The following is a 27,732-nucleotide window of genomic DNA, read 5'->3' as shown; positions in this document are numbered from 1 at the left end:
GAGCCCAATCCCCGGGACAATGGGGGACCCACAGAGTCCGGCCCACCCCTCCTACCAGCATCGAGGGGCCCAGGGCTGTGCCACAATCTACACAAGAGGTGCGCCTTCCATTCCTCTTACAGGGGCTCCAGGAACTGGGAGGCGAAGGCCCAGGTCTGAGGCACGTGTCCTCAGGCCACAGAGCAGAGGAGGCCCAGGCAGCGCCAGGAGTCAAGGTGAGGCGCGTGCCCTGAGTGTGTACCCAGGGGCTCCCCCTTCCAGAACAGAGGGGACCCCACAAGGCCCAAGTCACTGCACCTCCCCACACCCCTCTCAGCCCCGGTCGGTACCTGGGGCTGTGCTGGCTGCACCCTGAGGAGCCAGCTCGCGTCCTTCTTCAGGTTGGCAGGGGACAGGCCGCCCAGGAGGAGCGCCCCTGTGAGGCCCGAGGGCACCCCTCCAGGCGAGCCCTGTAAGTGGCCTTTGTCAGAGCTGCCCAGGGTGCGTTTCTCCGCCGAGGCCGCTCACACCCCCTCTCTCCCCCAGGTCCGTGGTCCGTATCTGTCACCCCTGCCCAGACTTCCGTCGGCGGCCCGACCCCAGTCATCAGGGCCCTGGTCGAGATGAGTGAGCTGCGCCAGCCTGAGGCAGACCTTCAGGACCCAGTCCAGGCCCAGGGCCCGGTGGAGGCGCAGCTGTTCGGGGCTGCGGGGGAGGAGGCTGCATCCCCCTCGTCCTCCTCCTCCCCCGTCGCCCCCTCCTTCTCTGCCTATGCCAAGTCCTTGCCCCAGGAGGCACTTACTCTGCTGAAGGCTGACCTGGTAGCGTTCCTGCTCCTCAAGTATCGCACCAAGGAGCCGATCTCCAAGGCAGAGATGCTGAATATGGCCCTCCGTGTCCATCGGGACCACTTCCCCGTGGTCTTCAGCCAAGCTTGCGAGTGCATGCAGCTGGTGTTTGGCGTGGATGTGAAGGAGGTGGACCCCCGCAAGTGCACCTACGTCCTGGTCCCCACCCTGGGCCTCACCTTTGATGCAGTGCTGAGCGATGGGCAGAGCATGCCCAAGGCCGGCCTCCTGGTGCTGATTCTGTGCCTGATCACCCTGGACGGTGACCGCACCCCTGAGGAGGAGGGCTGGGAAGTGCTGAGCATCATGGGGGTGTGTGCAGGGAAGCAGCACTGCATCTATGGGGAACCCAGGGAGCTCCTCACCAACGTGTGGGTGCAGGAGGGCTACCTGGAGTACCGGCAGGTGCCCCAATGTGACCCCGCCCGCTACGAGTTCCTGTGGGGTCCCCGGGCCCACGCGGAGACCAGCAAGTGGCAGGTCCTGGAGCATCTGCTCAGGGTCAATACCTTGGATCCCACGTCCTTCTCATCCCTGTGTGCAGAGGCTGTGAGCGATGAGGAAGAGGGGGCCTGAGCCAGAGCAGCAGCCAGGCTCCTTCCAGGCCCAAGTTCACTGGTAGGAAGTGAGGTTGGTCCTTCACTCTGAGTTTGAAGAGAGAGCGGTCGAGTTTCCAAGTAGTGAGGGCCCCCGCGAGTGGGGGGAACATGGTGTGTAGCATCTTTGGGTTCCTGTTGTGTATGATGACATGGAACATCATCTGTTTTCTTTAGGAATTTTTCAAATGTTATTCGTTTTAATGGAAGACTAAACAAACTTCAGTGTCTAACTTTGTGAATGACATTGATTAGAATGTGTTTATAATTACCCAGTTTAAGAACAAGAATTTTGCTGTTTTGTAAAAGAGATTGGGAAATCTCCCATTTCATTTTGTGACCCTGAAGCAGATAACATGGAATTGGAATCAGAACTGCTCTGGAAATGTGAAAGTACTTAGCAGTAATATAGATGGGGGAAGAATTAGAAAAATAAAAGTAATCGTAGTGAGTTTTTGCTTCTTATCCTTCTTGTCTGTCATTCTGTAAAACTAAGCTATCTCTGTTTAGTTGGATTTGCACGGTGATTTACGAAAGTATGAAAAAATTGATTTGAGTAAGTAAGCCCCCTGCTCTCCGGCTTACTTACTCGGCAGACCTCCACGGAGCCTATGCTCTCCGGAAGGGCCTGTGTTAGTAGCGGGAAGGCTAGGAAAAGCAGGACACACCCACACCTAGGGGGATGGTCTAGGAGCCGCAGTCACATGAGGAAGGTGGTGAGACGTCCCCCAGGTCCCACAGAACAAGTCAACATGGGACGAGGCGGTGGGGCTCCAGGAGCGAGCCCTGGAGTGTAAGTGCCCCGAGCCAGGGCAGTTTGGGCCTTTGGGAAGCGGGGCTTCCTTCTGTGGGAGGTGATGGTGATGAAGCTGGGTGGTGGCAGCAGCCAGACCTGCAGGCGGTGTGTCTTGGGTTTGAGGGGAAAGTCTGAAATGGGACATGGCTGTGAGATGTCCTTTTGGATCATGGATAAAGGTGAGAGGACTCCCGTCCTGGGGCAGGAAGGAAGGGGCGCCGGCTCTTGTCGCATTGCTGTTGACCATAGTGAAGAAGTAGGTGTTATATATGCAACATCTGGAGAAATGCGGTCACACTCCCTTGACGTGATGCCCAGAAGTCCGTGTACAGGCCCTCTTTTCCCTGTTCGGGGGGGGGGAACCAGAACCCAAGGTGTTAATTAGCTTTAATCATTATCGTGACTGTAATTTGGCAATTGTAATCAAGGACTCGATGTCTGGTGGGGCTGAAATGAAGCAAAGGAATGGTTTGGATGGAAGAGCATCTGGGAGGGATGCAAAGCCTTGTTCCTTGATTCTATTTCCTGGAGCTTCGTGTTGTATCCCGCTGGGAACACTCCTCCGCACCCGAATTTAACACATCCTCTATTTGGGAAAATTTACTTAGTTTTACTTATGAAACATCTTGTTTGGCTGATTAGCTTTTCCACATCCTATTGAGCTGCATATTCTCTGACATGACAGGGACAAGAAAACGCCCAACCAAAGGCCAGAGGAGAGAGGGGAAGGGTCTGTGATCCAAACAATATGAGAAATAAGTGCCAATCATCAACGTTCCCACAGACGCCAGGTCCTGTGAGCTGCTTTACGAAGCTCACATGCATCCCTGCAGCCCTACAAGACACGGCTCGTCACACCCACTCGCTTCACAGGTGAAGAACCTGAGGCCACGGGGCTTGGGAATCTTCCCAGGATCACGTGCTGCTAAGTGACGGGGTGGGGACCAGAGCCCTGGTCTGAATCCCTCTCGAGCCCACGCTGTTCCCACCCACCCCCGGCCCGTGGCCGACCTTCTGACTGGCGACTCATTGCTCTTCTCAGTGCTACACGGTGTCTTTCAGTTGACAAAAAGCAGGCCCAAGAAAGGAAGGTGCCAAGGAGAAGCAGAGGCAGTGTGGGGCTTGTCTGTGGTTTGCTGAGATCCGCCACTGCCAGGTGCCGGCATTTCTGTCCAGTGCCGCCACCTTCCCGCGTGACGGCGCCCCGTCCCTGTTCCTGCCCTGGGGCCCTCCTGCCCAACGGGAGCCCGGCCTGCTGAGCTGCTCGTGGCTGAGCCACGGGGAGGGAGGGACTGAGACTGCCTGGGACTGACTGTAAGGCCCCAGTGCCTACCGGGATAAGGCCCCTCCAGGAGCTCCTCAGATACTGGAGGGAAGTTAACGCTGGCAGACACCCCGAGACCCTGGCGGCAGCGAGGGAGGGGAGCGGCTGGAGGGCCTCTGGGCTGGGGGCATCAGGGCGCGGAAGCCAAGGGCAAGGGCCGCAGGGCGAGGCTGGGAAAGGCAGGCCTTGGACGTCACCAGGGCTTGTGCCTGCCCAACTGAAGGATCCTGAGACCCGGCTGACAAAGACCCCCACGGTGCCACACAAACCCACTGCCGGGGCCTGGCTGGCACCTGGGAGGGAGGGGGACCAGGAAGGAGGCAGCTCCTACGGGACCCAGGGGGCGAGGGAGGGCCCGAGGAGGGGGGCAGCAGGCAAGGCCACACAGGCAGGCCCGCCCAAGGAGGCCCCAGCCTTCGGGCCCCTTCTGACGGCCTCCACCGAAATTCGCAGCCTCCGAGGTCATGTCCCTACAGAAGGAACTGACCTGAAAGAATGCTTTGTAAACCACTTTAGAAGCACAAAGACCAGGGAGCAGGCCCGAATCTAGGCCTGGGAGCTCCATCCAGGATGCCGGTCCTTAGGCTGAAAGGCACCTCGAGAGGTCCTCTTCCACACCCTCTTAGCTCTCCCCTTTCAGAAATAGGGCAGTGGCGCTCACAGAGGGCAGATGACCCTGCTTAGTGGCAGAGCTGGGACAGGGACCTAGGATCCTCGCAGACGGGCCTTTCCAAGATGCCACTCTGTCCCCTCCACAGTGACTATGAAGGACAAAGTCGCCCACAACGGCCAGAGAACGCGCATCACCAAACCCACCATCCTATCCTCCCACCTGCGGTGAAGACGGACGACTCTCATTCGGGTTTCGGCACGTCTGACACCCAGACCCTCATCTATTTCCAAATGCACGTGGACGGGGGCTTCCTCCGGTCACGTCTAGGTCGGCAAGTAGGAAATTTCCTTGGGAGTGAGTCCGTGTCACTTAGGCCCGTTCAAAAGCGTCTAAGCTGAAAGCAAACAAAATCATTCTATGTATCCTCAAGGTAACAGCGGGACAGGGCCCTGGGGCTGGTGGTGGAGGGAGGGCAGGGGCGGGCGTGGGGAAGGAGAGCAGGGCTGGCCTGGGAGCGCACCAGTGAAATGCTCGCTTTCAATGGGACAGGCTACACGCTGAAGCCCCAAATCAAGTCCTTCAAAGGGCAAGTACCCACGGAGACCCAAGGTGGACGTGGGAGGCCAGGATCGGGGGCAGCAGAAGCCAAACCCCCCCACTGCGGAAAGGAAACAGGGCTTTGGAGGCAGCCTCCAGGGAGGCTGAATCCGACGGTCTGGGAAGGCGATGGGAAAAGGACACACGCAGGTGTTCCAAAAGTGAGCACTCTTGGGCCACGAGAAGGGCTTCTACGGGAAGAAATGGACGCTGAAGACAATCCCTCTGTGATCCGCACAGGGATGAGGTCTGGGGAAGGCAGAGGAGAGAAAGGCTGCAGTCCCAGCACAGATGCTGGATGGGGGGCTGCCGCGCCCATGACCGTGGGGGGAGCACAGAGAACCGCACACCGTCCCCTCGGGCCTCCTCACCAGCCTCCAGACTTTGGCAACCTGCTTTAAGAAACGTTTAGTTTTAGCTGAAGAGGCCTGAGCAGTGGCAGGTGATTTAGGGAAACGCTTGCTTTGATGATTACATCATATTACCTGTTGGAGTTACGTGACTGTCACTTTTTCATCCTCATTCAGAGTGAGTAATACATTTTACATGTCTGTGCAGTGTAGTGTGTGTCCTATATATATATATAACATGTGTGTAGAATATATGTGCCTATATACACATGCATCGCCATACCACATGTATGTATAGGGAACGCGTCATGTATGTTCCAGTACCCAGACTGAGGTCATCCACAGGGCTCTGAAGGGCACAGACACTCACGCCCCGTGGGGATGCTGAGAGTCCTCCAGCCCCACGGTCCCCGTGCTTTGAATGCAGGCTTGCTGCCTGCCTGACAGCCAGTCTGCCGGGGGAAGTGAGCCTGCAGGAGAACGTGGGGCCACCACGCCGCCGGGAGAGAAGGGAGCAGAGTGGGCAGTGGAAGGAGAGAGCAGGGCCCGAGCCTGCGCAGAAGAGCCGCCTTCAGAGGGCCGTGCCTCGGACCCCCACGTCCAGGACCCTTCTCCATCCTCACGCCCTCAGTCCTAGACCCTCACCCTCCTCCCTGGCCCTCGTGTCCATTTCACGAGAGATGGTGACCTGATGGGGCTGGGGAGGCCACGTGGGTGGAAACCAGTGTCAGGCTCTCATGGGCACTAATGCCTGGCTTCCCTGTGTTTTCTCCATTATGTGGCCTGAGGCATCAGGTAGTAGGACCCCGTGGAGGACAGCTGAATCCCCCTTGACTGTTGGGGAGACAAGTCAGGCCAGTGCGGGGACGGGGCTTTGCACGAACACGAAGCTCAGCTTGAATAAGAGTCCTTCTAGTGATAAGCTGATCAAATCATGGAGACTCCCTATGCCTTGATTTCTCCATCTGTAAAATGGGCCTCGTAATAGTACAAGGCAAAAGCATTGGTGTGGGTTTCCCCATGATGTGACCTGTTTGTAAAAAGCCTGGGCCAAATGAAGTGGTCGGTGGATGTAGCTCTTGTTACTGAGTGTGTAAGAAAGATGCGCCCTCCCCCATGTTGTGAAGATTCCAAACCAGTACATGTCTTCTGATCCCCGCATACGTGGATTAGTGCAGTTTTTCTTTTCTCGTGAAAGTTTGTTATCAGAATGCTTGGATTCGCCTTACTCTTTTTCTCGCTTGTCCCTGTTCAAGGTGAGGCTATTGATTTGAGGTGTTGCTTCCATTTGAACACAGGTGTTTGCAGCTTTAAGTCCCAAGTGCCTCTTTGACCGCATGCCATAAGTCCTGGGGGCGTTGGTATGTGTTTTCTTCATTTCAAAGTATTTTCTAATTTCCCTTGTGATGTCTTGTATGTTCCCTGGGCTATTGTTACGGACTGAACTGCGTCCCCCAAAATTTGCATGTTGAAGCCCTAACCCCTAGAACCTCACAATGTCACTGTGACGGGAGTTAGTGGTTCTTAGGTTGACATGAGGCCATTGGGATGAGGTCTAAAGCAAGATGGCTGGTGCCCTTGTGGGAAGAGCAGATCAGCACATACAAGGAGAGAAGGCAGGGCCTGGGGGTGCGTGCACAGAGGGTGACCATGTGAGGGGCGGTAAGAGCACAGCCACCTGCGACCAAGGAGACCGGCCGCAGTACAAGCCACCCCTGCTGGACCCTCCTTCTCGGCCTCCCGGTCCCCACCACCGTGAGAATCTGTGTCTGCTGTTTCAGCCCCTCATCCTGTGCTGTTGCATTTGGCATCGTCCCAGACTAATGCGGTTATTTGGGGACGCATGGCTCAATTTCCCTCTATTTGCAGATTTCCCAAGTTTCCTTCTGTTATTGATGTCTAATTTTGCTCTATTTTGGCCAGAGAACATACTTTGTATGATTTCAGTCCTTTTGCATGTATCCCCTTAAGTTTACTGAGGGATGCTGTGTGGCTTAACGTGTGGACTATCCTGGAGAACGTTCTAGGTACACTTGACGAGCACGTGTGTATTCTGCTCTTGGGGCTAATAGTCTACACATGTCATGAGATCTAGTCTTTGTACAGGGCTGTTCAAATCTGTGATTCCCTTACTGCGGTGTTGGCTGGTTGTTGTACCCATAATGAAAGCAGGCTGTGTTAGTCTGCTTAGAGCTGCCATAGCAAAGTCCCACAGAGTGGGTGGCTAACACTACAGAAACGTACTGGGTCCCACTCCTGGTGGAAAGGAGTCCAACATCAACTTGCTGGAAAGTTTGGTTTCTGGTGAGGGAAGGCCTCTCCTCCTGGCTCGCAGAGAGCCGGTTTTCTCTTGGTCTCTCACTTGGCTGCTTCTGTGCACAGGTTGGCGGGGATGGGAGGGAGGGAGGGAGGGAGAGAGAGAGAGAGAGAGAGAGAGAAAGAGGGAGGGAGGGAGAGAGAGAGAGAGGAAGGGGAAGGGAGAGGGAAGGAGGGCAAGAGAGAAAGGGGGGAGGGAGGGAGAGACAGGGAGGGGGGTGAGGGAGGGAAAGAGAGAGGGGGAGGAAGGTAGGGGGAGAGAGAGAGAGAGAGGGAGGGAGGGAGAGAGGGGGCAGAGGGGGAGGGAGGGATGGAGAGAGAGAGAGGGAGGTGGGGAGAGAAAGAGAGATAGAGGGAGGGTGGGAGGGAGGAAGAGAGGGTGAGGGAGGGAGGGAGATCTTCCCTGTCTCTTCCTCTTTTCCAAAGGACACCACTCGTCAGATTAGGGTCCCACCCTTATGACCTCATTTAACCTTACTGACTCCCCCAAGGGTGCTATCTCCAAATACATTCACCTTGGGATTAGCACTGCAACAGGTGGATTTAATGGTTGGGGTGGGAGCTGGGGGATCCATTTGAATCCATCACAGGGGGAACTGAAGTCTCCCACTTCTATTGTACACCTGTTTCTTCCTTCCCTTCTGTCCATTTTTGCATCGTTCATTTTGGGGCACTGCTGTTGGGTTGCTCAAGAGACCCCCCTGACGTCCACTTGCTGTTGGACTGTGACAGACAGGAGCGGCAGATGGGACCACCCCTCACCCGGGCAGACCCGCGGCTCCTCTGGGTGCTGGTGGTTGGATCATTCCTGGTACCTTGGGTCTACTTTCCCTCCTCCCCCAACCCTCCTTTTTTTTTCCTTTTTTTGTGTTCTTGGCCACCCCACAAGGCTTGGGGGATCTTAGTTCCCCGACCAGGGATTGAACCCGGGCCACCACAGTGAACGCGTCGAGTCCTAACCCCTGGAACTCCAGGCAATTCCCGCTCCCCCCGCCTCCTTAGCAGTGTTTGGGAGGGGATGTCGCCCTATCGCTGTGACAGCCACAGAGGCCTGGCCAGGTCCCCCAGCCCATCCCCCACACGTGGAGGCAGCAGCTGTGAGCTGGGGGCGCGCCCTGGCCTTCAGTGCTCTGCACACATCACTGGGCGCTGACCCTGCTCGCTGTCTTCGTGGGGACGCAGGCTCAGGACGCCCACCCCCCACCCCCGAAGCTGGGACCCAGCACATTTCCAGAATGTACGTCGTTGACCAGTGCGAGCTGGCTCAGTCACGTGTGTGCCCGCGTGGTGCTGAGCCCTCGGGGCCCTGCCGCGGCTGGTATCGGCACAGCCGGCAGCGAGGGCGACGAGGCCGCGGCTGGTGGACGGGCAGCCCCGGGCTGACCACCGGGCTGAAGGAGCCTCGGGCAGAGCTGGTGGCAAGTGAGTCCGCCATCGACCGCCAGACTCACCTGCCTCTGCCCGTTTCGGCCTCCAGGGTCACCCTTACAGAGTCTGGAGCACTTGTGACGCAGCCCTCTCTCTCTCTGAGCCACCCTTTCCGGTTGCGAAGCCTTTCCACCGTCCTAGACACTGTCGCCTGGGACGCCCTGGGAACAGAAGTCAAGCCCAGGGCTCGGGACCAGCCTGGCCTCTCCTCTGGTGGCCCGGGCACGAGTGGTTCGGCGACTCTATGTGGCTGTCACAGGTCAGCCTGTGAAGCCCCTTCTCGCGTCCCCTTTACTCCTGCGGGAGCTTGGGCAGCTGCCTCTACCCAGCCCAGGAGGGCGGGAGCTCAGGCAACGTCAGTGCGCAGACATGCGGTGCAAAGTCTAGAGGGACTCAGCGCTGGCGTGAGGTACGCCGCTGCTCTCTTACTGACGCCAGGCAGCCTAGACTTCGTAAATCAAAAGGTGCCTTTGTGAAAAGCAGAGAGCTTGATATTACAGTCCTCACAATCTCCCCTTTCTCTGTAGAGTTACACGGAAGCAAGTTCCCCACGGGCTGAGGTGAACGGGAAAGCGGTTTTTAAATAGGAGCATCTCCCTGTGGTCCCAGGTCAGGAGGCCTACGGAAGTCCACGCCCAAGAGGAGAGCAACCTGCTCCTTACAAGTGAAGGCGTGTCCCAGTCAATGAAGCCTAGAAAGGGGCTGAGCGCGCACCAGCGGGCCTCGGGACGTAAGCGCGAGCAGCCCGGGCCGGGCGGCACCTGCAGGTCAGCGCCCGGGGTGACGGCGCTCCTCTCCTGCACCGCCCAGTGTGCCCGTCTCAGGGGGCCTGCTCTACCTGCCGCCAAAGTGCAAAGAAGGGAGCCCCCAGTCTTCTGGTTCTGGTGGACTGGTGTGTGTGCTCTCTCCTCCCGCTGAGCTCGGGGCTCTTATCTCGACAGTATCACTGTGGAGCTTTACTTCCTTTGCTCCTCAAGGCAAACACTCTTTAGGGGGGCTCGTCCACAAGGACTCGCGCTCTAAGCTCGACACCCCAGCGACCAGAGGGTGTTGGAGCATGGCGCCCTTGAAGTGTTTAGCTAGAAAACGCAAGGGAAAGAGAACCAAGAACATGTCACCAGACGCAGGACCCGCAGTGAAAAGCAAACCTCAGTCCTGCTGTCCAGACACCAGAGAGCACCCCCAAACTGAACCCCCGCAGGCCCCTGGCGGGGACCGTCCCCTCCACACCTGTGCGTCTCAGGACAGTAAGGGCTCTTTTCAGGCCTCTGACCCGGGGAGGCCTGAGCTCTTCTCATCTGTCAAATCAAGACCCTGCTGGACACGGTGTCCCCGTGACCGTGAAGCCGCAGATGCCAGGCCCTTCCTTGTGCTTGTCAAGCCCTTGTAGGGTCGCTCTAGTGAGTGGAGGCAGGGCGTCTGAGGGGCTTCACCGGGTGTCTGCTAGGTGCCCGCACTGTGCCGGGGGTGGGCTGTCCCCTGTCATCGTTTCCTGCTGAGGGGATTCAACTGCTCAGCCGGGCCCAGGACGGAGGCGCCAAACACGTGTTGGGCAGAACATCGCTCTCATGTCCCCGTGCTCTTTATTGCCCTGCAAGGTTGTGACCGCGTTACCACCTCCGTGTGTCTGCAGGGTCTGCCTGGTCAGGGTCCTCTGTGGGCCCGCCCGGAGGGGCCGGGAATTCCATGAAACAGCGGGAGCCCACGCAGTAGTAGCAGAAGGGGCTCAGGGGCCGAGGGATCAAGGTCAGCGAGGCGGCAGGCCTGGCGGCCACCTCGGGCATCCAGGGGGCGCAAGAGGCAGCGGCGCGGCCACCGGGAGCCACGCGGGGGGGCAGGCTGAGGAGCTGAGGGGGTGCGGCGGCCAGGCCCAGCACAGGCCAGGGAGGACTCATCTGGGCGGGAGGCCAGGCGAAGCAGTGCCAGGGGACCTCGGCGGGCTGGGCCACCTCTGCCAGGCCAGGGCCTAGAGGGACCAGAGCCTGCGCGTCGGGATCCAGCGCGGGGGGCTCGGCTGCTGTCCGAGGAGGGGCCAGAGGGACAGAGTCAGTCCTTGCCAGGGCGGCTGCATGGTCGAGTTCCGGGTCACTCGGGGTCCTCTGGATGTCCTCAGGATAGGGTGGGAGGTCGTCCTGCGGCTCCGAGGCGCTGGGCGCCGGGAGGTACCCCAGGGCTGCCGGCTTGCCGTCCACCTTCCAGGATGCAGGTTTAGTGCGCACTCTCCCCTTCATCCTCACGAGGAGGTGCGGGCAGCCTCTCTTAAACAGGGGGCTGCGGTAGAAGCGTAACTGAGGTCGCAGTTGAGAGAGAAAAGGAAACCCCGAGTCACAAAAGAGTTGCTCGCAAGCAGCAGCCACCTGGCTGGGCCCCTGGGCGCCCTCCCCCAGCCGTCACAAGGCCTCATTGGAGAAAGCGGGACCCGGTCCCAGCAGGAAGCTGTGCCCCAGCTTTTACATCCCCGAGACTCGCTCACTCACCATCCCCTTTCGCCCTTGGAAAATGACTGAAAATGGCCCCTTAGTATGAGTCCAAGGCCCACGAAAGGGGACTTGGCGTCTGCAGATACGAGACTGCAAGAAGGCTCGGTAGCTTTCTAAGGAAGTGTCAGAATCGCCCCCTGGCCAGCACCTCCTGGGTTCAGACCGGGGACACTGACTGCTTCCCAGGAAAGGACCCGTGCCCCCACTAAAGTGAGGCTCTGGAGCTATGGGAGTCAAGGGGGCACACGAACCTCCCCCCTCCCCCCGCCGGGCCACTTGTCCCCGAGCAGGAGGACAGGAAGGGCCAGCGTGTCAACAGTGTCATCTTGTCCCCCAGTGTGACTGCGATGTCAGGGACGAGCAGAACTGCCCACATGTCAGGAGTACAGGACGGCGCCTTGCCCCCGTGCACCGTGAAATGATCACCACAGGGGGTTCAGTTCACACGCATCAGCTCACACAGACACACCAAAGGGAAAAAGAGGAGGAAGAGAAGTGACGTCCTCGTGCTGAGAACGCGTTGGGTCTCCCCGTAACGACGTCCCAACACAGCGCACGGCACCGCCAGCTCCGGCCGTCCCGCTGGTCCCCAAGTACCACCTTTAAAGAAAGCTCTCCCGACACGCCTGCCGCCGTCCCAGGTGGCCCCGGGGTTGGCACCCGCCCCCCACCCCACCCCCACCCCGGGGCCCAGCCGCTCAGCCCCTGGAGAGGTCTCCTCTCCCGCCGTCCCCCGCCCTCCTGACCTGGCTCAGGACGTGGGCGGGCCGCTCCTTCGGGGAGAGGTTGGGCAGGCAGAGGGACATGTGCATGTCCTGGCGCACCCTGCTGAATCCATAGCGCTTAAGCTGGCGGATGAAGCTCTTCATACAGTCTGTCTCGAACACCTTGTCCAGGCCGTCCCTGTCCAAAACCTCCTTTTGAAACAGCTGCCTGTTGATGCCTCTGCAAGTCCCGTCTTCCTTCCACCAAATGGATGCAAAGCGACCGCTGTTGACGATTGTCCACAGCTTCCTGGGGAAGGGGAGGGAGAGGAGGCTGCCTTCCCACAGGGCCTCGCAGGTGGTGCGTGGCCTTTTCAACAAAGGCTCTTTGGTCAAATCCTGGAAAGCGGCTTCTCCAGGCAGCAGCCTGAGGTCGGGGTGCCCCGCGGGCACGGGCTGGGCCAGGGCGACGGACTGGGGGGTGCAGCTCCCTGAGCCGATGGCCGGAGCCCCTGTGTCGGGAGGAAGAGGTGCCTCGCCGAACCCGGGCGCCCTGCCCGTGACGGGGCCCTTCTCGTCCTCAGCCATGCGGAGGGCGGCGTGTCCCTCCTTCACGTAAATGGGACAGTGCAGCGCGGCCGGCAGCACCCTGGGCTCTCACTCCCACTCAGCCCCTCACAAAAGTGCTCCGGTAGCTCGGGGGTGACATCACAGCCCAGCCAGGAAGTGACATCATACAGGGCAGGCCCATCAGCATGTCAGCCTCCTGCTTCACGCCCGTCATCGCAGGGGGCACGATGACACTCGTGCACGGGTGCAGAGCCACAGGCCGAGCCCTCGTGCAAACCGGGCACGGCCTTCTGGTCCCGGAGCCCCCGGGCCAGGCAGACGTGCACGGACCCACGTGTGACCCACGAGGTCAGAGCTCCTCCTCTATGCCCACTGGCCTTCAGGGCCCTGCACAGCACCCATGCTTTCAAGCACGAGCAACGTCCGGGACGGGGCCCACGGTCAAGGGCGCAGGCACCCTGCCCTTTTGGCACCGTCACAGGCCGGGCAGCCGGTCCTCCACGGAGACCCTCTCCAGGCCCTGCCATCGGTCCGCAGGAGGTCCAGGGCAGGGGCTGCAGAGGTGATGGGTGAGCTCCTGGGGACAGAGGAGGACAGGCCGCCGTCCCCTGCGGCTCCTGAGCCTGCACGTGTCCACCCCAGGCTGGTCCCGCTCTGCACGCCTAGTCTCCTGTCACCCGGGACGGGGCGGTCGCCCTGGGCCTTCACCCACGGTGCAGCTCACTTTCCCCTGACCGCCATCCACGGGACCCCCGTCTGGGTTTGCGCCCAGGCCGTGAGTGCTGCCATCCTGCTCTGGGGCTTGCTGCTCGAGCATCAGACAGGCGGCCTTGCACAACCACCCGTCTGGCACGTTCTCCCCACGTGCGCGGCCACCTACACTGATGCCCCCCACCCTACTCTGGTCACAGGCTTGAGGATCTTCCTGAGATTTCCATGAACCAGAAACGCCTCCAAACCCAATACGTCACCAGTCCAGGGCCCAGGCGCCCAGCCCAGTGGGTGAGAGCGAGGGCTCGGCCAGAAGATGCCAAGGCCGGCCCCACAGCCCTGCTGATCCCCAGCTGCCTGGCTCACACCCTCGGAGCCTCTGCTTCCCCACGAGGATACTCGTAGGAGCACGTGCTTCATGGGGTCCTGAGGGCTCAGGGGGACACACAGCAGGAGGCAAGGTACCTGACGCTTAACTCACAGCTACTGTGGTTACGGAGAAGCATGCTGTCTCACAGCAAGTTTGAATCTAAGGAGCTTAAGCAATGGTCCATCAGTGGCCCTTGGCTACGTGCAGGAAGCCTTCCATCACCAGCAAAGGGTGGCCTTCCTTGTCGATTCTTGCAAACCGTGGGCTGAAATGCCACCTGAGTTAACCGTCTCTAGAGACAGCTAGGGTGAGCTACACAGAAATCACAGTGCATTTTGCATAGATGTAAGTGGTACTCAGCGCCCACGTGACTGGGCAATGCCCCAGGACCACTGAAAAGCCGAGTTCCACTTTAGAATGTCTGGGGACTCGCACTCTCGGGCGCCTCCTCAGCTGTCAGCATTGTGGCCGTGTGCTCCCACGCCAATAGCCGAATCCCTGGGCCCCCCGCTTTCCTCTCTGTACTGCATATTCTGGCTGCCCTTGGAGACTCCTGAGAGATGCTCACCCACCCCTGCTCCCCTCGGCTGCTGGTGGCAGCTCGAGGTTCCCGTCTGTGCTCGCTGACAGGACTTCCAGCATCCTGGACCATATCCAAATTAAGACCCGCACAGTGCACATGGAAAATGATGAGCCGGTTTATTGAACAGCTAAAGGGGGAGAAAAGAGTGGATTGGGCTACATTTGCTATACATCAAGCAGGAAAGGTGGCACCATTCCAAGTGTCCCCCTTCAGTCAGCACAGGCTTCCTACAGGCTGGCGCCAGGGCGGAGCGGTGGGCGCAGTGGATGTCAGTGGAGCCCGGTTTAGACAAGGTAGCAGCTGCCCCCTCTCCCCCTCTCCCCTGCGCCCAGGTGACAATGCCAGGGCTCCTTTTACCTTCTTTTACTCACGGCCTGCTTGTTCCCATCGCATCTGCTTTCTTCCGTCTGCCTCGTGGCTGTACCCCCAGCTCCTGGAGCCGTGGTCCTCCTAGCTAAAAGCATGGGCCCAGCTTGGGGGCAGACAAAAGCCGCAGACCTCAACGCACACACTCTGCTGGCCACTTCTAGTCTCGGCACCCTTCTCCAGTGTTCCAGTTTCCAGTCGCGCTTTATGGCTTTCTGCAAGTCAGTATTCCCAGCATGTCAGAGAAAAGCACCAACAGTTTCTTGCTTATTGTGGCCGTTCTGGCAGGAGCAGCTACTACGTGTGTGGAGAAATTGAAGGGGAAACGGCAATGTCCCATGAAGGGGTTGCACCCCAACGGGCAGGACAGGGGTGCCACTGGCCTCTACTTCTGCAACAGAACACGTATGTTTTCAGTACAAGCTTGTAAAAAAATACTTTAACAGAATATACTGTACAGAACTAGGATTTAACACGGTATATTACAATGCTAAAATATTTGTATAAATACTATACAGGCACGGAGTCACTCCATTAGAAAGGGCTCACCAGTGGGGCTGGTAAAAACCGAGAGAAACGACGTCCACGGCAGGAGCATGGCCAGCTGAGGCGGCATGGGTGCACACGGGGCCCGAGGCCTATTCACAAGTCCCCTAACTGTGCCACAACAGGGGCATCTGAGCTACGCGGCCAGGCTGGCCTGGTTCAAAAATACATTTTTCAGTAACACTTTTGATGGGAATTTTCACACTTTGAAAACCAGCTGTGTAGCTATTCCTGCTCAGGCCTCATCAGCCATCCAGGACGGCTCCAAGCCAGCTCCGCAGGCTCCTGCCCGGGGGAAGTCACTTCTGCCCTCTCCACAGGCTCCCTCCATCAGATCCACGGCCGCTGACACGCACCCCACACCATGCTGCGTGTTCCAGGCACCTGTCACCTGCGTGTCCTGTCGCGGTGAGTCATTGGTAGGCATTGAGTGCAAACAAGGCATGAGACGGAAGTCCCCGGAGACCCAGCTCCAGCTCCAGCTCCAGTTCTGGGGGTGGCGGAGGTGAACAGAGAGGCAGAGGAAGGCGGAAGAGAGTGCGGGCCAGGTCCACTCACGATCTGCCCTGGGAGGGGCTGTCTAATCTGGCATTTCGATATTTAATTTGGGAGGTGGGAGGACATACTTTCCAGGGCTCTGGGTGATAACCACCCTGGTCTTCTTTCGAAACATAGGAGCGATCTTAGGAGGTTCTGGAACTGGCGTTTCTTCAGTTTCCTCATTACCTTCATGGTGGAGGTCGTAGGAAATGTTTCCATATTCTCTCAAAAATGGGCAGATTTCAAGCAGAAACTGACAGAAATCCTTGCGAATCCCAAACCACCCTGAAAAGGAAGAAATGTACTTTCTCAAACACTAGTCTCCATTGAATTTCAGGTTACTTTTCTTTCATGAATGAGAACTTTTCCTTGTACCCTGTAGCGCTTTATCCTGATGTCTTGGGAATGAAGCCTGAGCAAGGCCTCAACACCAACTAAGGGTAAGAAGGAAGCCCTGCGGCTCTGCGGCTCTGCAGGTGGCAGTCCTGGACTGACAGCTACCAGATGTCTCCCTGGGGCCTGTCAGGGATGCGATCTCGGGCCCCGGCCCGCACCTCCTGAACTAGAAACTGTGGCGGGGTGGCGGGCGGCAGTCCTGGGATTCTGATGGGTCCTCCAGTATGCGAACTACTGCTCTCATGAGACTCAAATTTTATCTGCGGTGTCTGGACTATGTCAACATCCTCCAGTCTTCCCGGCCCAGGAGAAACACATGTGCGTCAAAGAATGTCACTCAAGAAAAGGATTTCCATCACCCTCTGGAGTCCGGGAAGATGGCAGGCATGTGTTGGTCTAGGCCTCAAAGCTCCTTCTCCAAGGCCCGCTCTTCCGGTCTGGGTACCAGTAAACCGTCAGCTTAGTGCTGGCTCTCCTGGGGCAAAACCCCCTGTGGCATTAGTTTCCAGAAGGGCGTGCTCTGGGGCTACATGCAAAGGAGCTCAAAGCCTAGTGAGGAGGGGGCCCTCATCAAAGAGCACTTCAGAACGGGCTATCACAGCACACAGGTGGAGAGGGAGAGAGAGAAGTCGGGCACCACTGACAAGACTTGGACACGTCAGGAATGACGCTGGCGAGAGCGAGGACAAAACAGACACCGGGAGGACGCCCAGGGTTTGGTAGATGATGTGGATTTTCATCTAATCCTCAGGAGCCCCTGGGAAAAAGGAATCTTGGTCCCCATGTTGCAGCGGAGGGGATGGGCTCAGAGAGGCTGCCTGCTGCGCTCAGACCTCCCTCCGGTCAGAGGGCCACGAAAGCAAGGCTGACGGCACGCCCTTCCCCTGGAAGGTTCCAGGCCTTCTTCAGTCCTACCTTTCCCAGGGAAACTCCCTGATTGGGGTCCTTAGGCTCGTCTTTTCATAAAGCGGGGCCACACACACACACACACACACACACACACACACACACACACAGCCACGCAACAGGCACACAGACACACATGCACACACACGCAGTTCAAGCACTTCGGAAATGCTGAGTACATACAGTGGTTTCCGCCTTTCTGTCCGAATGTGGTTGCCATCAGAGTGATCAAGGAAAGCCAAAGGGGGACAAATATCGGGATACAAGAGAACGCGTTGTGGCCGTCTAGCTTGTGAACCAGCAGGATCTAAAGAAAGAGAAACAGCTGAGGTTCTGTCGATGGAGCATCTGAAAACAGACCCTCTCTGAAGCCAGAGTGCACTGCCCCTCCCTCGTCAGGTCTCATAAGGGGGAACTTCGCTCCACAGGAGGCAACAGTAACCCTCCATTCTGGGGGAAAGGACAAGATGAGCTTTCATAGGGCTCTTCAGGACTAAGCAAAATCCATCCACCTAGAACATTTCCAACATCAGGATTGTTATGGGAAACTCTTGCTGCTGTTTTTTTGGAGGAGTCAACAGTGCCCACTCTATAATTCTCCGCAGGGCTCAAATACAAAAATACCACATCCAACTTTCTCTTTCTGGAAGATGACAAATCAATACATTCAGATGCGTGGTGGCTGGAAAGGTACACTTCTCACTGCCAGCCCCCAGGCCCCCAAAGAAAGGCCGCTCTGACTGTCCTGTGGTCCTCTGTTGGCAGGCTCGCCTGGGGAGCTGCTGTTCTGGGGAAGCACAGGATGCTGGGCCTCAAGGGTTCTGCCGAAAGCTTACCTCAAAGGTAAGGAGTGGCACGACGATGGTCATCCAGCTCAGCGCCATGGTGATGTGTGTCCTCCGCTGCTCCGCGATCACATCCATGGAGCGCAGGAACAGGACGGACCACACGATGTAGTAGAGGACCACCAGGCACAGAAAAGACATGAGAATCCACAGGGGGACACACACGACCTGAGGGGAGGAGGAGAGAAGAAAGGTCTTTAGGGTAGGCAGAGCCAACTCCTTCCTGGATCTCTGTGCTTAAGACGGTGCCAGGCCTGGATGGGGCCAGTGTGAGAAGAGGACCCGCTGCTCACTGTCGGGGTTGCCGTTGCGCCGGCAGCCCTCAGGGCGACGGGACTCGCGGCCACTTCCCTGAGGCGTGAGCTCGCTCAGCGGGCCCTGGGCTCTGCCCGCCTCCCCTCCACCCGCGCCCTGGCTCACCCGGACATCCCCTCTCCCCAGTCATTTCCCATCCTGCCAGAGGTACTGTGGCCAAAGGCTCCTTGGCAACTCGGGCTGCCCAGGGGGCCCAGGCCCTCCATGAACTTGCAAGTCGAGGCCGGGAGGCTGTCGCCACTCGGTCTCCGCTGCCTCGCCCAGGTGGGTTCTGTGTCAGTTGCTGTCATACCAGAGCGAGCTTGTTTCGCCCTCACACACAAGCCCACACGATGAGTCCTGGGGATCTCAGCAGGCTCCTCCCGTGTGACCTTTTCTCCCTTCTGCGTGGCCCCCTTGGGTACATCTGTTGTCCCTTTGTCTTCTCTTACAAAACAGTAAAATTGACTGTTATCCTTTGGTGTCCAGTTCTATAACTTTTCACGCACACACGTATAGATCTGTGGAGCCTCGGGCAGGACACAGGACAGCTCCTTCACCCTGCCAGACTCCCTCGTGCTCTCCCATCACTGTGTCACCCCCTCGCCCCACCCACCCATAACCCCCGGCAGCCACTGCTCTGTCCTCTATCACGACACTTTTGTCTCTTCAAGAACGTGATGGAGATGGACTCATACAGCACGTAACCTTCTGAGGCTCCCTTCTCCCAGTCAGCAGAACATCTCTGAGATGCCTGCAGGTCGTTGCGTGTATCTACACGTCACTCCTCTTCATTGCTGAGCGCTGTTCCACTGGATGGATGCACCCCAGCCTGCTATCCAATCACCCTGGGAAGGAGATGTGGGTGCTTTCCCGCTTTTGGCTATTGCAAATAAGGTTGCTATAAACATCTGTGCCCAGGTTTTTGTGTGGCTGTACATTTACATTTCTCCAGGGGAAACACCCAGGATCGGCACTGCTAGGTCACATGGTAACTCCATGTTTAATTTATAAGAAATTGCCAAGCCGTTTTCCAGAGCATCTACCCAGTTCGGCATTTTTACCAGCGCCGGGCGAGGGCCCGGGCCCCTCGGGTCCGCCCCAGCACTTGGTATTGTGGTTCTTATATTTGCCATTTTGATGAGTGTTTTGTGGTACCTCATCCTGGTTTTTATTTGCTTTTCCCTAATGGGTAATGATGTCCTTTTCATGTGCTTATTCGCCATATGTCTATCTTCTTTGTGAATAGTCGGTTCAAGTCTTTTGTCAATTTTAAAATTAGGTTGTTGAGATTTTAGAGTTCTTTAGATGCTTTGGATACATGTCCTTGGTTAGACATCTGCTTTGCAAATATTTTCTCCTGGTCTGTGACCTGTCTTTTCATTAATTTCATTTTAATTTTGAGCTTCTTTTGTAGACCATGTTGTTGGTGCCATCTCCGGGAACTCTTCACCTAACTCCAGATCCCAAAGATTTTTCTCCTATGTTTTCTTCTAACAGTTCTTTAGTTTTTACCTTTCATTTTTAGACCTAGGACTTGAGTTGGTATATGAGTTTTAATCCTCCTGAGGAGCTTGGAGTTCCTGACTGGAGGTTTGCTGTGCACAGCCCCCCCTTATGTTCCTCCTCCTAAAGCACATCTGGGAACAGACTCACTTAGAGGCCTGGCCCTCGTGGGTGGAATGTTAGCGACCAGCCTCACTTGGTTTCTCTTGAACACTGTAGGAAACCTGCAATCAGGCTGCTTCATCTGCTGGGACTTGCACAGGATTGGGGCTGGAAAAATTCCTCTGTTCATCTATAGAAAACATGCACAATTCCTAATCTTTTTTTTTTTTTTTTTCTGATTTTACCTTACACTAAAATTTTGGTCTGACCCAGATTTGTTTCCTCCATGGCACAACAGAAAGCTCTGAACCCAATTATCGTTCTCTAGACACAGCACCCTGAAGATTTAAGATGGGTGCCTGAACAGTATTTTTTATTATGAATGTTTTATCAAAGACTTCAGGCAGAAGGGATGGATCTTGTCTTTATTCACTAGAGAGGTAACTTACGTTCCCTTATCTTCTTCCTTGTCACCAAATGAATATTTTCTTTTTTTTTACTATATTTTTTACCTTTGTTCTTTTTTTTTCTTAAAGGTAAACCATGTTCATCACAGACAATGTCTTATGTACAAAAGTACACATCAAGCGGGGGGGGGGGGGGAGGGGGCGGGGAGAAAACCCCAAACCCTGGCAAGACCTCGCCTCCCAGAGGCAAGATAATTCTTCTACCTTTTGTCTCATCTTCTTTCTATGCGTTACTAGTTGAAACCGTACTGTTTTCTCTAATTTGTAGCTTGCCATATATATCTCTCTCTCCATCCATTCTTCTATCTATCTACGCACAATCAGTTTTAACCGAACACCCATTAATGGAAGCAAGAGGTCACTAGCATGACTCAGACTTCACCCCTGGCAGGAGTGTAAACTGGCACAGCTTTTTTGAAAAGGGAGTTGGCAGTGCAGTTTGTATTTCAAAATCTCAAAAAGTTCCCACCCTCTGGCCCAGTAATACTGTTTCTGTAGTCTTTCCTAGGAAAACAATGAAAAAAAAAAAAGGCAAAGATTTTTATGCACAAAATTATATGCTGCAGCATGATTTATAATCGTAAAACACTGGTAACAACTTCAATATTCGGAAATGAGGGGACAGTCTCGTAAATGCATTTGAAGAATATTTTGCATCAATTAAACTTGAAAAGTTATGCTTATAAAAACCTTTTATTGGCATGTAAAAATGCTTATGATACAGCACTAGAACTACAAAGCAGGATACCAAATTATACATGCAGTGTGATCTCAATTATCTTTATGAAACAATAAACCCCCAAACAAGGAAACAAAAACCACTAACCATGTTATCTCCCAGTGGATTATGGGTGACTATTATCCTATTACCTATGCTTGCCTGTCTTGTCCAACATTTCTACAATAAACACGAATAACTTTTATAATAAAAAGAAAAGTTTATTTAAGGATTTAAAAAGTTACATACAAGCCACGGCCAGTGGATGATCTTGTCCAGTCTTAAGGCAATGAATATGAACTGGAGAATGTTGACAGAACACAGGATTTCTAACTAAAAATGAAGAGAAGAATCAGTTAAACAAAATAACAGTTGCATTCAATACCACAATTGTTTGGTTAACACACTAAAAGGCAATGCAAATTATAATGCAGCAAAAGTTTTATTATGTCATACTTGCAACCTTCTGATTTTCAGCACCGGAGGAGCAAAGCAGTGCTGTGTCAAGGAGAAACCTGGCCCTGGCCTTGTGCCTCGTCCTCTCTGCTCAGTGGCTGCTCGGCCCTTTATGCTCATCCAGGCAATGACCTGTTCCCGGGCTCGCGATCTGCAGAGAGGCAATCTCCGGTGGTCTCCCCCAGCTTCCTTCCTGCGCCTACCCACAAACATCTCTGTTCTTAGTCATCCCTGTACTGCCTTCTTCTTGTACCTGGAACTCAGCCTGCATCCCACTCCTTCCCTTCTGGCTCCTCGAGGACCCTGTCACATCAAGACATCAATTATGGATTCTTTACTGCATCTTTAACCCCGCCACTCCACGATCCTTCCCAGGAGCACAGAAACATGTTCAACTCATTCCCATTCAACACAAAATAACCCCAAGACCCAATGAACCCACCCTTCCCTTGATCCAGTACCCCTCACGGCCCTAGCTCTCTCTTTCTGTTACCATCAAGCTTTGTGAGACACCATGGACACTCGAGTCCCTATGGCCACCCCTGCCACTCCAAGCTCCACCCACTGTGGCCCGGCCTCCACCCTCAGGACCACCCGGAAACTGCTTTCATCAAGGTCACCTGATCAGCTCTGCAGCGTCGGACCACTTCAGCTGGCATCCTACTGGGCGTCTCTGCAGCGTGGGAGATCGCCCACCACTCCTCCCTCCTCTGAGGATCCCAGTGTGCAGTCTCGCCATCCTCCTGGTCTCTGACACTTCCCTTTCTTGTGCCTTTTCCTCTCCTTAAATGGTGATGCCCCCCAAAGCCTTAAACTCAGCCTCTCTCCCCACTGTAGAGACTCAGACACAAACACACGTGCTTTCACTCCCTCGCCCCGCCCTGGGGTGAGGCGCAGAGCCAGCCTCCACATCCCTGGCCTGCGCGACCTCCTACTGCTCGTTTCTCCAACCTGTCTCCACCTTGGCCTTCCTGCTGTGGCCCAGAGCCGACTCTCCCTGAGGCACTTCAGAGGAAGCCCTTCTCCCCCCTGAGTTCATTACCCCACCCCCCGCACCTTGCTGCCTTCACCCTGTCTCACCGGGAGCTACCGCAGCTGCCTGATTCCCCAAATCAGGACACAGGGAGGCAGCCCGCATTCTGCTTCCCACACCCTCGGGCTCAGGCACTTCGCCCTGTCCTCCACCTGTCCTCCACCGTGCAGACTTCTCTAGCATCCCTAGCCCAGCCCCCATCCCGACTACTCGGGCCCTCCTCCTCCCGAACGCCCCGCAGGCGGCCCTCCTTCTGGCTCCAGCGCTCACTGCGCTTCAAGGGCTCATCACTGCCCACAGGATGAAAGTCACAGGACGCCACGTGACCTGGCCCAGAGCTGCCCCAAAGTTCCCAGTTCCCAGGGCATTTAGCGACTCAGCAATTCTTTCTGAGGCCTCTGGGCCAAAAGAAACACCTAACAGTTCCACTGATTTAAGTCATTAGATCTAAACTGAGTACTTATCCTAAGTAGCCATCTAAAAAAAAAAAAAACCTCACGTTAACTGAAAGAAAAATATTATGCGTGTTCCATTCTTAACTAACGACAAGTAATTCCTAGTGGGACGTGTGTGCCTGTTGGCACTGCACCATTCCTCAAGGCACTGCCACCCTCATCACCTGCCCTCTGTAGGGATTTTTGCACAGTATTGCCTTCTCATCCCAGCAACTGCCAACAACTTAGACTCTTCCATGACACCATCGAAATGAATGTAGTGTGACCTAATAATAAAGCCATAAACTACATGGAGCTAGTAGCTCGTAGGGTGTCCCTACAGATGTCAGGGATCACTGCTTTTCCCCCAAAAATGTCCGGGATCCCATGGTGCCCCTGTGAGCTCATTATGGTGCCCTGGGCAGCTCAGCAACGCCTTGAGGACTGAGGACTGGCCCTTACTCAGCCCAATCCCTCTATGCAGACCCCCTTCTCCCTGGCTCCCTCCTTTACACTTTAAGCTCCAGGAATTTTTTTCTTTTTACTGTGGAAAAATACACATAATGTAAAACTTACCCTCTTTGTCTTGACCCTCCTTCAGGGTACAGTTTAATGGTGTTGAGTACATTCACTCATATTACCACCATATGACTGTAGCTGTGACACCATCACCATGTTCCACCTCTAGGACTCTCTGCATCTTGCAAAACTGTGCTCCGGTCATACCTGAGTCACTGGTCCACTCAACATGACAGACTTTCTTCTGCATCTACGGCTTCTTATGTGTTATTTCCTCTGCCTGAAAAATACCATCCCCTTCCTACCTGCACAGGGCACCCTGGCTCACCCGGACTCCTCCTTCAGGGCTCTGGGGGAGCCTAGCCCCAGGCACCCCCTAGCCAACGTAGGTACTCCTCCTGGGACACAAGAACCAAGAGGGAGCTCAACTCTTGGCACGTGCTTTCTTCTCGTAGGTAGATTGCCAAGAGTGTGACCAGTACTGCATTAGGAAAATACGGTTTCACGTCCAGCACAGTCCTAGGCCTTGTACGTGCTTTTACTTTCTAAGAAACAAAGTTCCAAATGTTCCGTTTTCTTAAGCCTCCTCCTCAGCCCTCATCCGACAGTATTTACAGAACTTTCTCAGTGCTTTTCAACCTGGGTCATGCTGCTCACCTGCGGAAGAGCTAGGACATGTGCAGGGGCCCTAATGGCTGTCACGACGACTTGAGGGAGCACCTCCGCTAGTGTTTAGCGGGCAGAGGTCAGGGATAAGTGTCCTGAAATGCAGGGCACAGTCCTGTTCAACAAAACGTTTCCTATCCAAAAGGCCAAGAGCATACCCAGCCCCCACTGAGAAACACGGCCCCAAATAGGTAAAATCGAGACTCTTTGATCTCAGTGATTTTGTTTAATGTAAGCTTTTATAAATGATTTTTAAAGCTTGGTTTTACTTCATTTTGCCCAGATAATAGAAAAACACGCAAAGCAACAGAGGCACAAACTAGAAAGGTAAGTGTGACTGGGTGGAAATGGTGCCTCCAACTAATACAGGGAATACAGATTCAGGGGAAGTTGGATAAGGAGTCTGGAGCTCGTGTAGCGATCGGAGTTTACAAATGCGAACTGAGGAAGTGAGAGCACGTACGTGGCAGCGGAGGAGGCAGGAAGCGTGAACAAGATCATTCAGAGGACGTGTGCGCAGTGAGGACAGAAAACGCCCAGGACTAGAAGCCTAAGGAACAGCAATGCACGAGGAGCGAACGCAGGCAGAGGGACCAGGGGTGTCAGGAGCTACAGAGCGGCCAGCGGCCAGACAAGATGGGGGCTCAAGAGGCCCCCGGATGAGGCCACAGGGCCCGGGGAGCGCGTGGCCGGAGCAGGGCACGCGGGGTCCCTGCCGCACTGCTTCCCAGAGCCTTTCTGTGAGGACGGAAGAGGCACGAGAGGCAAACAGAGGCCTGAGGGGGCACTGCTGCTGTTGTTCTGTTCTCCCTTTCAGATAAGAGGGCGAGGTCGCTGGACAGAGCGGACCAGGTCAGGAGCAAATTCTTGGAGGACCTGGCGGGACAGAGGGTCTGAAGCGGGAGGGCAAGCGCAGGGAGGCTGAGAGCGGGCCCCCAGGGCTCCCCTCCCTCCACGGCTGCCCGGACCAGGGCTGAGGGGTCGCTCTCCCCGTGCCAGGCGCAGCCGCTCCTGCCGCTCGGGGCCCTGTTCCCACTGGTGCCCCGGGGCCTGGCTCCATCACTCTCCCACTGTGGGTACCTCCCTCGCCAGGTTCACGTACCCTGAGCTGCCACCCACCAGCTCCCACTCTCCCTTCCGACCAACTGCGGCCTTCTTCCTCCGCTCTCGACCCACGCAGCTCAACACGGCATCCACAGTGTCCAGTTTCCCCCCTCGAGCCATTCTGGACCCGGCTGTGGGCCCTCAGCTTCTGGGCAGTTCGGCGCACGGGCTTTGGAGTCGGGCTGCCTGCAATGGAATCCTGGCCCTGCCCCTGGATAAGCGGCCAGGAACAAATTCCCTACCCTTTCTGGAAACCAGGGATGGCAACTGCAGCCACGTCACGGGGTTGTTGCAGATCTTCAATGAGATCCTACTGCATGGAACCGCGCAGCCCCAGGCCTGGTACACAGCAAGTGGTCAATAAATATTATCTGCTGTTATTTTCATTACTACTATTGGCATTGCTAGCATTGCTTTTTCATTCGTGTGTGTATCCCCTATGTTTAGGCCAAGAGGGCTTGGCGTATAGTAAATACTTGATAAATGCTTACTAAATGAACATATAGGCCCATCAGGATGAGCTAACCAGGGAGCAGACAAAGTGCTGCTCATGGGGTCTGAGGTGCTGTGCTGGTTAGTTTTATTACACGTCAACTTGGCTGGGCTGTAGTACCCGGTCATTTAACCAAACAATAATCTAGGTATTGCTGTGAGGGTACTGACTTTAAGAAAAGGAGATTTCCCTCCATGATGTGGGTAGGTCTCATCCAATCAGTTAAAAGGCCTGAAGAGCAAAAGCTGAGGTTTCCTGGAGAGGGAGAAATCCTGCTGAGTCTCCAGCCCACCAGCCTGCGCCATCAATTTCAGACTCGCCAGCTCCTTCAAATAAACCTCCTCATGTGTATATCTATCTGCACATCTACATCTATATCTACATCTACATCTATCCTACTGGCTCTGTTTCTCAGGAGAAGCTGGCTGATCCAGGTGGGCAGGGAAAGACGTGAAGCTGGAAGAAGCCTGATGGCCTCGGTGGAAAACCAGCGTTCTAAGTCAAGAAAGAGAAACGTGATTATTTCCATCATCTTTCGTTTCCTCATATACCATGATCTAGCGTCAGTGACCAACCTCTTCCTAACAAAGGACAAGAAGTCTCCATTACAATAACTGACCAAAAGATTTTGCTTTTTAAAACCTTCTTAAATATACGAAATCTCACCTCCAGTGACCTGTCATGTCGAAAGCCCCAAACACAAGCTGCCACAGACACTGGGGAAACGAAGAAGAGCGGCATGAAGACCAGGAGCCAGAAGTGGCTGCCTCTCTCGATCCTGTCACAGACCAGCACTTCAAACATCAGCAGGAGCAAGTGGATGCCCACCGCGATCAGCATTGCCTTGAACTCCACACACGTTTCCCCTTCTGCTCTAAAAAGGGACAGAAGGAGAAGAAAAACACCCTCAGTTCGCAATCTCCACAACAAGCAAGCAGCTCAGGGCAAATACCAACTCATGTGGATACTAAGGACTGTGTTTGTAAATCTGACAAAAGGCGAAGGAAAATCAGGTAGAAAGCTAAATTAACATTCCTCCTTAATAGGCAATCTTTCAAACATCAAAGAACTACTACAGGACAAGAAATGAACATTTACAACCAAACCAGACTTAGACTTCGAACTGAATAAAGACGTTCTCAGAAGCGACAGCCACAGTTATTATTTCTTGACAGTGCACATAAACACTTTTGTTCATAACTTTAAATTCAACTACTTCCAAGATTATTTAAGCTGATTGCTTCTACTGCGAAAAACTGACAAATATCCCTTACATCTCACGATCCCTGTCTCTCAATGAATTAAAAACCCTGTAAATCACATTTCATGCAATACTATCAAAGTAGCTCTAGTTTTATGAATAAGTCTGTGTTATATTTCAAGAAAATACAGTAACTGTTGTTAGGTGCTATTTTAAACTGCAAATACAATTGTGAATGCCTTTTTATTTTCCTTTCTATTCCATTAGGATGAATTGACACCTGCAGATGATAAAGAAGCGCCATTAAAACTGTTCTTTAAATCAGTTAAAGCTGCTTAAGGATCATGCTTGGACTTAATAGGTTAACAATTAAAAAAACAATAAGGCCACTAATCAGGAAAATGCTTAACAATGCATTTGCAAGGCTGACAATGTTTCATTCAAAATACAGATGAACATTTGTGATGTGTCATGTTGGTGATAAATACTTGTAAGTTTAGGACACAGAGAAAATGAGGTCAGTGGTTATTTCTATAGGACCCAACAATGTTCCATTGGACAGTACTGACACTAGAATGATCATGTCTGTACATTCAGGACATTCAACTATGCACATACAACTCCTTTTCTTAAGGGAATCTTGAAAGGAATCTTAAATTTAACCAACAGAGAAAAGCTCAGATAGCTTCTAAATAACTAGTGGAACTTAAAATGTTTAGCTATGTAACTTTTCATTCTTTGAGTAGCAAACATTAGATATCTGAAAATATCTCATAAAAAATAAAAGAGTTATGGCCACACAGGTAATCTTAAAAAAGAAAAATCTAAGAACTTAAAAAATCTAAGCTACACGTGAATGCCCCCCATCTGCCAAG

General features: G+C 54.6%; 2 protein-coding genes across 5 annotated transcripts in view; one reads left to right on the top strand and one right to left on the bottom strand.

The window, feature by feature from the left end:
• The first annotated feature begins 602 nt into the window (after window positions 1-602).
• On the top strand, window positions 603-1,403 carry LOC133082528 (melanoma-associated antigen 10-like). The gene has a single exon (XM_061179136.1). It carries the CDS (start codon window positions 603-605, stop codon window positions 1,401-1,403), a length of 801 nt encoding a protein of 266 aa, XP_061035119.1.
• A 9,647-nt stretch (window positions 1,404-11,050) lies between these two features.
• TMEM185A (transmembrane protein 185A) overlaps window positions 11,051-27,732 on the bottom strand; it is a 37,982-nt gene continuing 21,300 nt past the window's right edge. The window contains exons 3-8 of one of the 4 annotated variants that reach the window (XR_009698888.1): window positions 26,323-26,530; window positions 21,201-21,284; window positions 17,856-18,032; window positions 17,203-17,326; window positions 15,181-16,002; window positions 14,365-15,022 (exon numbers count right to left, since the gene is read on the bottom strand). Coding sequence is in view for 3 of the 4 variants with exons in the window: in XM_061177966.1 (XP_061033949.1) it covers window positions 15,758-16,002; window positions 17,203-17,326; window positions 17,856-18,032; window positions 21,201-21,284; window positions 21,408-21,558; window positions 22,028-22,146 (900 nt within the window). In the remaining variant the exon portion in view is untranslated. Of the gene's footprint in view, window positions 11,136-14,364; window positions 16,003-17,202; window positions 17,327-17,855; window positions 18,033-21,200; window positions 21,285-21,407; window positions 21,559-22,027; window positions 22,349-26,322; window positions 26,531-27,732 lie in introns of those variants that run through there. The other 3 variants (XM_061177966.1, XM_061177967.1, XM_061177965.1) reach the window with 3 other exon arrangements.

Source organism: Eubalaena glacialis, chromosome X, assembly GCF_028564815.1.
Source record: "Eubalaena glacialis isolate mEubGla1 chromosome X, mEubGla1.1.hap2.+ XY, whole genome shotgun sequence".
In the NCBI taxonomy this organism is placed as follows: domain Eukaryota; kingdom Metazoa; phylum Chordata; class Mammalia; order Artiodactyla; family Balaenidae; genus Eubalaena; species Eubalaena glacialis.
This window is presented reverse-complemented; position numbering and strand designations above follow the sequence as displayed.

Excerpts from the sequence above, each read along its gene's own strand:
- LOC133082528 (XM_061179136.1), top strand. The coding sequence starts at position 603 with ATGAGTGAGCTGCGCCAGCCTGAGGCAGACCTTCAGGACCCAGTCCAG.